Source organism: Toxotes jaculatrix, chromosome 4, assembly GCF_017976425.1.
Source record: "Toxotes jaculatrix isolate fToxJac2 chromosome 4, fToxJac2.pri, whole genome shotgun sequence".
NCBI lineage: Eukaryota > Metazoa > Chordata > Actinopteri > Toxotidae > Toxotes > Toxotes jaculatrix.
The window spans coordinates 18,769,557-18,779,227 of record NC_054397.1 but is presented as its reverse complement, the minus strand read 5'-3'; the positions used below and the strand labels follow the sequence as shown (position 1 = coordinate 18,779,227).

The window sequence follows — 9,671 nt, the reverse complement described above, 5'->3', positions numbered from 1 at the left end:
TTTTGAATTACTTTGGCACACCTTAAGCCCACTTCGCACGGGACTAGAATTACTTCACTGTAAATGCCAATATTCAAATTAATTAGAAATGATTAGTGAGTCAAACTTAGAAATCATCAACCTGTTGTCAACACTAATCTTAAATAAGGAACTGCTACTTTCAGGTTGGAGAACACGCTTAACTTAGTGAAGTCCACTTCAGTTAAATTAGAAAGATTAATTTATTGTCCCAGAGTCCTTTGGGCGTTATTTCAGACATGCGCAGACCAGTCCCATCTACGCGCGGTCTTTTCATTTTACATGCACCAGGGTGAACCGGAGGTCAGCGAAAAGCATCCATTTGGTAAGTTAAATTTTTTCTCTTTTGTCAACCGTGGAGTTATTTTGTTGTGGTATAATGTTATGGTGTTTTACTGGCTGGGTGCGTCGCAGTCGCCAAACTCGTTAATTTCACTTGTATTTCCTTCATGATTTGCTAGCTAGTTCATGGGTAGGGAGCAGTAATGGTCCCGTGAAATGTGTGTTGTACTGTTGTTCGGGGAGCCTGTGCTCTGTTAACGTGAATGTTTGTGTGCACACGCGTGGGGAGTGGGTGGTGAGAGAAACAGAGCCGAGGGTGAAGTGTGTTGTTGCCGCTCGAGCTGCTCGCTGTGTTGTTGTAGTTACGTGGTTACGCCGACAGTAACCGTCCAGAATAATAAAGAAATACACAACGGTTTATTGACGCCTCCTCGTCCATTCCTGACCATGTCCGGCTGAACGTTACATTACAGTCTATCCGGCAGCTGGATAAAATACGCAAGCATTATATTTTTGCTGGACGGCGCACACAAACGCACACATTTTGCCCAGCGCAGCTCGAGTGCCAGCGGAAAGTTGGATGCGGCTACAAATTAAAATTTTCGGTTACTTTTCTAAATAGAGAGACTCCGCGTGTAAAGCGACCACATTAAACTGTGGTCACATGTGGCTCTTCTTAAACGTGTGTAGGAGGGAAGAAAACTTTATTTGGGTGTCAGTCTGTTGTCTATGTGCGCTGCGCTTTGTGCCCCCCTCCCCCTTCCCCATCATATGAGATTTGCGAGAGGGGTTGGGGTGGGAGGTCGCGCTGTGTCAATTAAACTCAATCTTGACCAGGTAATCAAAACTTTTTTTAACTAGTGGTCAATGCTGAAATTCTCTTCTCTTTTTTATTATTTTAGGTCAAGCCGAGCAGTTTTTTTCCAATGCAGTGGACGTGTAAGTACTGCACATTTCTTGCTGAAAAGAGGGGTGCTTTGCTTAAACATTACCGTTTAAAACATGGATGCCATACTCGCACATCTCGACTCCCATGCCTGCATATGGACTGCCTGTGCACATTTAAATCTTTTAATGCCCTCCAAGTACACCTGTCAACATGGCATAATAAAAAGGATTCAGGCAAAATCAGCGAAACTGCATTTCATTGTCAGTTGTGCAACTTTGTGGAGCTTTGCACAGAAGCAGACTTTTTTACTCATTTGAGACGACATCTTAAGCTGAGACAAATGGTTGCTTGCCCATATAAAGACTGTTACTTTCAAAGTAACGTTTATTCTACCTTCAATGCCCATAGAAGCAAAGAGCATCCGATGCACAAGAAGATGGCATTCAAACCTGAAATTGTTTCAGCAAATGTAGTTGAAGAACTTCCAACTAATGCAAGTTTTCAGTTGGAAGAGAGTGACCCTGAAAATGATGATATTGACTGTGAAGTTACTGAGCTAAAAGATGTGGAGGACTTGACGACTCAGTTGGAACACAATGTAGCAGCTCTTTTCCTGAAAATGTCATCAATTCTCAACATCTCTGAAACTGCCCAGCAAGAGGTTATAGAGCAGGTCAATCAAATATATTTGTTATCACAGCCATTGCTACATTCTTCAATTCGAAGAATTCTGCACACGCATGGTGCAAATGTTGATGATGATTTAGTGAATGAGATAGCTCGAGTGGTCACTGAAAATAATGTATTCCTCAAATTCACTTCTGATGGAGGATCATTGTCAACTGCTCAAAAGCGAACAACTTACATTTCAAAGGAATTTTCTCTGATTATGCCTGTTGAGTTTGTCCAAGGAAATGACAAGCAGACAGTTGTGTATATCCCCATATTGAAAATGCTGCAAACTTTGCTGAGCAATAGAGACATTTTGGAAAAGACCATGTCACATGAGGCAACTTTGTCAGAGGAATACAAGTCTTACAGAGATGGTTCCTGCTTCAAAGACAATGCTTTTTTGAATGAGGAAGAGTTCAGAATCGCTCTTTACCTGTATATTGATGATTTTGAGGTGGCCAACCCCTTAGGAACCTCCAGAAAAAAGCACAAACTAACTGCTGTCTACTGGGTACTTGGCAACTTGCACCCTAAATATCGCTCCTGTCTTCATGCCATTCAACTTGCTCTGCTTGTCAAGGCCAACAGCATCCAAGACCATGGTTATGGTGAAATTCTCCGCCCTCTTATCCAGGACCTTGTTTTTCTTGAGCAACAAGGAATATATGTAGAACAGTTGGGAGCCACTGTTAAAGGCACAGTGTTATTTGTGGCAGCAGACAATCTGGCTGCCCACTCTTTGGGAGGATTCTTTGAAAGCTTCACAGTTACCCAAGTGTGTCGGTTCTGTATGGCCAAGCGGGGGGAAATACAGGACAAGGAAGTACGGACAGGATTTTTTCAAAAAAGAACAAGAGAAAACCATGACAAACAAGTGCAAGAGGTTTCTCAGGATTCAACCAAGGCTCAAGAATATGGTGTGAAACGAAGCTGTCCATTAACTGAAAGCTTGCAACATTTTCATGTTGTTGAGGGGTTCCCTCCAGACCTTCTGCACGACCTCCTGGAGGGGATTGTTCCATTAGAACTGGCCTTGTGCCTCAAGGCACTCATATCAAAGGGAATCATCTCCTTTGTGGCTCTGAATGATGCTATTAAACAGTTCCCCTACACATTTTCAGACAAAACAAACCAACCCCAGCTCATTCCAAAGACGTTCTCCTCAAAGTTAACAATTGGAGGAAATGGTCATGAAAATTGGACTCTGCTCCGACTTCTGCCATTATTGATTGGTCAACACATTCCGAAAGGCGATGAAACCTGGGAAGTTTTAATGACCTTAAAAGATGTGGTAGAATTGTCTGTGTCCACAAGCTTTACAGAGGAATCCCTGTGCTTTCTTGACAGCAAAATCTCTGAACATAGAGGTTTGTTTCAGAAGGTTTTCCCAGGTGAAAAGCTACGACCAAAGCACCACTATGTTGAGCACTACCCTGAGCTAATTCGAACATTTGGTCCTCTGTCTGATGTCTGGACAATGCGCTTCGAAGGGAAACACAAGTTCTTTAAAAAAGCTGTGCGTCACTCTCAGAACTTCAAAAATATTCCCCTTACTTTAGCAAACAGACATCAGAAAATGATGGCTTTCCATCTAGCTGCCTCATCTTTTTTTAAGCCTTCCATTGAAATTCACAAATTGAATTCTGTGATGGTTTCATCATTTCCAGAAAATGTGCAGAACTGGCTCAATCAAAGAAGCAACAAGCTGAACACAGTACTTGTAGCTTCCTTTGTCTGCATTGATGGCATTAGGTACAGTGCTGGTATGGTCATTTCTGTTGGATCCTGCTCAGGGCTCCCAGATTTCAGACAAATCACAAACATTGTCATTATCAACACAGATGTAGCATTTGTCTGCAGACTGATGACCTCATGGTATGATGAGCATCTTCGAGCATACGAACTCTGTAGCAGCCATTTGCCCATCTTCTCAGTCACCCAGTTGTCTGAACTGAACGATGTTTTTCCTCTATCACTTTACAGAGTTCATGGCAAACAGCTTGTTACTCTCAAACGGTATATATTGTGCTGACTGGTTTTAACACTGTGCTGTGAGGATTTAATACTTGCCAGTCTCAGATGAATTTCTCTCTCTCTTTTTTTTTTTTTTTTTTTTTTTTTTTACAGGAGAGGATATCAAAATGGAGCAAAGAATGATGCTGCGAGTTATCATTGACGATGATGATATAAGGAAACTAATCTTGAATAAGAAACCGGATTCCATTCAGGAACTAAAAACCCAGCTGAGTGATAAGCTGTCACTGCAGTATGACTTCAAACTCCAATATGAAGACCCAGACTTCAGTAATGCACTCTGCAATTTGACTCAAGTAGAGGATTTGCCTGAAAGACCTACTCTGAAAATCATCCCTCTTGTAACTCTTGAGTTGACATCCCTGTCTTCATCCACTGAAGATACAGACTGCAGCACAGCAGACACTGAGATCTTGTCCTCCACTGGTTCAACACCTCCACTAAGAAGACAGTGGCCGGAGTTCTTTGACATACCCAATTTCTCCGTGGATGTAGCTTACCGACTGAGACAGGCAGATCTCTTATTTATGAAAGATCGTGTCCCATGGACTCCATCACGAGATATGAAACATGACATACTTGAGAAACTTGCTGAAACAATGTACAGTTTCAAAGCTTACCCTGACGATGATGACTTCAGCAGGGTTGCAAAAGCACTGATTAGCAAGCACCCCAGCCTCACTGAACCTGGTCCCCAGCCTGGATGGTATGGCTGGAAGAACAGCCTTAAATTCAAGATGGCCAACTATCGTACAAAACTACGAAAAGCAGGATGTGATGATGTACTGATCAATGGGGGTAAGCGAAGCAAACGCAACCCAGAAGGACCATCATCTAGCAAGAATATCAAGCGGCCAAAAAGAGGTGAAGTCAACTATTTGCCAAATTTTCCTGACAGACATGATGAAAGCAGCCTTGAAAATGCCAGGAAGGTTATCATAGAGGAAATGAAGAAAAAACAACCCAATGCCAGTCTAGTTTCAAGAATGATGGAAGAAACATTCTCACTGCGCAGAAGGGAGATAGTGACACAGGAACCTGCTGTGCAGAGCGTGATAGAACGATGGCCAGCACTGTTTACGGAGAGACAGGTAAGATATTTGTTAGTTTTGACCTGCCTTCCCCCATATAGATTCCAGCAGACCAAAATAATCGTGATCATTATTTTTACCATAATCGAGCAGCTCCAAGTCATCCTAGTTTCACATGTGAAGTTCTTTCATTTGCTATAGTATTAATTGAATGATGGGCAGCTTAGTGTTGCTATCCCTCTTGCTATTTCCCCTCTCTATCTTCCAGGTCTTTGCTGAGTTTAATCGCATAGCCAGCAAGAATCTTGAGGGCAACTTCTATGAAGCTCTGGACCAGCACACACCACGCTTCATGGATCTTTTCAAGTCCAAAAAAGGAACTGTGGGACAAAAACTGAAAGACTTAATGCAGCACATCAACTGGGTGGTAAGGATTCTATTGTGTTTTTGTACTATATTTCTAATAATTAGTTTTATGCATTCTCATTCTTCGCCTTTTTTGGCCCTCTACACATTTTTATGCTGATTGACTATATAATATTGATCCTGTGAGTAACAGACAATAAAAATAAGATTTCTTTCTATATTTCTTTCTTGATTCTGCTCAGACAAGATTAGAGTTGCAGGAATTTGATGAATCCACCTGATTGTTTCCTATTAGAGGCCTGCACTATCAGAGGAAATACAGAACAGTATATCAACACATATTCCCCCAAACTCTCAAAATGCTACATAGGTCTGAACTTATCCGTTCTCTCTCCATTCTTAGTCACCTGATGTGACGGCACTTCGTACTGTTGTCCTCAAAGGTCTTCCAGTTCTACTCAGTGAAGACTCCAGTCAAGTCTACACGACTTGCTCCGTGAGTAAAACAAACATTGATCTCCATTATCCATTTTATTGCAAATCATATTTAATTATTTCACAGCATTGTAAAATATTTAATATTCAATTTTTGATTGAAATTGCCCAGATTCAATAGCTGGTTCTGTGTGCTTTTTTGCAGGATACAGCAAAGGAAGAAGCATTTGCCTCAGTCACAGTTGGAGTGCTGACAGTGACTGAAGATGCTCAACAGCAGGGTCCAGCAGTGCACCTCCAACCCATCTCCACTGCCATCATACTTGAGGGAGGTACTGTCATGGACAGTGTCAGAGACTTTCCCCAGGCAGTCTGCCTTCTTTTCGGCCTCATTTATGCCCTTCACTTGAATTATCCAAAATGCATGGAAAACACGTTCAGATTCATTCAAGTAGTCATGCTTGGACTGGGCAACAAAACCCTCCCTCCAAAGCTGGTCACACTGCAGAATACACTACTGGGGTAGGCCAAAGAGAGAAAAAACAAGGTAACTTGTTTACTGTTCCAGGTTTAATAATGTTCAAATGTAACACTTTGATGGTGTTTGTAACAAAGTGATACAGATTTGTTAATTGGCAGAAAGACAGTGATGCATTTTGTTATTTATCACTGCTGTGCACTTTAGCAGATAATAACATGTTTATTGTAGTTCCAGTTTGATAGAAAGGGCCAGTTAGAAAGGAGGGAGGTGTGTGGGTAGGTAGGTAGGTAGGTAGGAAGGAAGGTGAAGAGGTAGGTAGGTGTAGTGGGATGGAGGGAGGAAGGTTGGTATGAAGGTAAAGAGGTAGGTAGGTGCAGAGGGAGAGAGGGAGCGAAGTAGATGTAGGAAGGTAAGCAGGAAGGTTGGTATGAAGGTAAAGAGGTAGGTAGGTCCAGACGGAGAGAGGGAGCAAAGTAGGTGTAGGAAGGTGCAGGAAGGTAGGGAGGAAGGTAAAGAGACAGATACATGTATTTATTGTTGGGACATATATATACATATATATTCTTTCCACAAACGTGGAACATGTTTCCAGAGCCTTAAATGTGTTGTTCACATAGCATTTAAAATAAATGTTAATTGCAAAGTAAATCCAATGTGTTCACCATTCATTTTGTTTTGGGGGCTCATTACCTTGTATTGTGTGTGTGTGTGTGTGTTTTTTTTTTTTTTTTTAATTAAATTAGCATGTGTCCTATTGTCTTTCACTAAAAAAAATATTTAAAAAAATTAAATTAAATTGGCCTCAATATGAAGGATGAGTAAAACTAGAGAATTAAGCTTTCACAATTCATGAATATTAAATTAAATGTACTTTTCTGAAATCCATTGATTTGAGCACTGTAAACTTAAAATAAATAAGGTCATGTAATCAAATTAATATAAGTTAATTTGAGTAATGCAAACTCAAAATAAATAAGTTAACCCAATTTAATTTGTCTAAATCAACATAAATTACTTTTTTTGAGGCAACGACTTTGCATATTTTTTTTAAGTAAAGTCAACTTATTATATTTTACAGTGTTGGGGACCACATGTGATTTAGGGATTTACCCCCCCATGTAATGTGTAGTAACCTTTGTTCTACTTCGTACAAGTGAAGCGCTCCAACAGACTCCACAGGCTTGGACCCCCATCTGTGGCACCCAAAGGCCCCTGTGTACTGGAAATGGAAATGAAAGGGCTCAACAAAGCATGGCTGACCTTGCACAGTACTGAAGCAGAGCTCAGTGCTGCCTGTCACTCTGTACCTTTCAATCTGGCCTGAAGAAACACCAGTTGTGTCACATTTGTCTTCAAACTTTTTTATTTCTCCAGCTGCATTTCACATCAAGGAGATGTTTCTATATAGAGGTCGGTGCCAGCATACAGGCTCATCGGCTCAGCAACATGTTTCAGATAAGATTACAGCACACGGCAGTTCACATCTGCCCAGTTGTACAGGCCGGAGCATGGTTACATTGTGTCTAGTTAAGACACAGTTCAGTGTGTGTATAATCCTCTGATAGGGGTATACAGTGTAGGATGAGAGGGAGAGAACATCAGAAAGAGAGCGCCTGAGTACCAGCATAGGTACATTGAGAGTGTATGTCAGACAGTGAGAGAGAGAGAGAGAGAGAGAGATCTTAAAACCAGCCAGGAGAGAGAGAGGTACGACTTGAAAGTTTGTAAGAAACAGGTGGGTTTCTTACAAAGAATTAGAAAAAAAAAAAGGCTGTATGTGGGTTCTTAGAGTTGCCGGCCTGTCAGGTTGCAATCTTCCTTTGAAGTGTGTGTGTGTGTGTGTGTGTGTGTGTTTGCAGGGAGGGGGGAGGCATGTTTATGTGAGTCAAAGTGACTGCATAGATTCATGTCAGCACAATGTCTGTGTGTGTGCGTGTGTGTTTGTGTGTGTGTGTGATCTGTGAATCTGTGTGAAGGTGAGCCAGGGGTTCTCCTGACTTGAGGGCTGTCTGACTGATGTGTGAAGGCCCATGTGTGTGTGTGTGTGTGTGTGTGTGTATGTGTGTGTGTGTGTGTGTGGTGCCCTGCCTCCACCCCCTCTCTTCACTCTCTGTCTGTCCTCTGTGGGGTTTTCCATTGACTGGTTGAATCTCCACTGTTGGATCCAGCAGGTAATGGTCCTTGCAAAGATAACCAGTGCAAAACAAGCAGAAAAAGGAAAATTGATTCTGAAATTCTCTTTAAAACATCTCGTCTTTCTTTTATCTTTCATGTGATTCTCCTCATCACAATGTCTAAAAACTTCCTTAAAAATATCACGTTTGTCTCACTCTGTTTGTTGCACAGACTGTATGTTGAAACTAAAATCCTGTTTATACCCCAAAACAACAAAATCCAATTCAAGGTCCAGTCTGCAGCAAATGTATAGTCTCTTGTCCTGTGATATACTGCATTTATAACAGCAACACAAAATTAAAATATCAAATAATGAGTGAGTGTATTTTAGGGGCTCTGTAAAAACACTTTTAAGCCCCTGTCCCTGTCTCTTTTACGGTTTCATGTCCCATAAAGTGTGCGTGTGTGTGTGTGTGAAGAATGTGTGTGTGTGTGTGTAATTTTTTGTTTTTCTCAACAGGCAGGTGTAGAAGTCAGTGATCTCTCTTGGTACGTATCTACGACTGACGGAGTCCACACAGGTGTTCTTCCTGCAGTCTTCAACGCACGCACACACTGACGACATGCGCGCACCGTCTGTCATCACTCTTCTATGCGTGAGATTAATGGTGCTGTGAGGGTGACTCAACTGTGGTGAATTCAGACAAAAAAAAAAAAGAAAACTAGGTGTCCTTCCCAAATTCTTATACCTACGAGACAGCTATGAACTCATCCAACAAATGACTAACAAATGACTTCAACTCTGACGTACTTATCAGTCGCTACATCTCTACAAATGTACTTAAAAACGTTGTGCAACCAACCACTGTTCAGACACACACAATTTAAAACAAATTCAGTAACAGCAATTTGCATTGTTCAGTTGAAATACAATGTTTTCAAAAGTGTTTGTCCTAACTGAAGCATCTGTAAGTGAAACAGACTTGTGAAGGTAATACATGTGTGTTCATGAGTCAAGATGACGTTGAAGGGAAAGAAACTAATCCCGACTGTTGGCAGGACATGAACCACACTTTCTGATGTTAAATTTGCAGGTTTTGTAGATCAAACTCTTCTCACACTTTTAGCAGCAGTATAATGTCAGACTATGTACACTTTTGCTATTGAAAAGTGAGGAAAAATAAAGTTTCTTTAAAAGCTGAACCAAATATTTTATATCAAAAATGGGTCAAATGACTGACTTATCTTTCAGCTTATTGTATTGGTTTTACAGCCTGCAGCTTTACTGTTACAGTTAAGTCTTGCAGTTCCCATAAATGGGCAGCTGCCTTTAGCTAAAAAGCCCCAA

The 9,671-nt window shown here is 41.2% G+C and overlaps 1 protein-coding gene across 1 annotated transcript; it reads left to right on the top strand.

Moving 5' to 3' along the window:
• Positions 1–292: 292 nt before the first annotated feature.
• Positions 293–6,448, top strand: LOC121181172. Its single transcript, XM_041037002.1, has 6 exons — positions 293–343; positions 1,203–1,239; positions 3,989–4,986; positions 5,195–5,353; positions 5,696–5,788; positions 5,933–6,448. Exons 3-6 carry the CDS (start codon positions 4,003–4,005, stop codon positions 6,251–6,253), a joined length of 1,557 nt encoding a protein of 518 aa, XP_040892936.1. The 5' UTR covers positions 293–343; positions 1,203–1,239; positions 3,989–4,002; the 3' UTR covers positions 6,254–6,448.
• Positions 6,449–9,671: the final 3,223 nt, after the last annotated feature.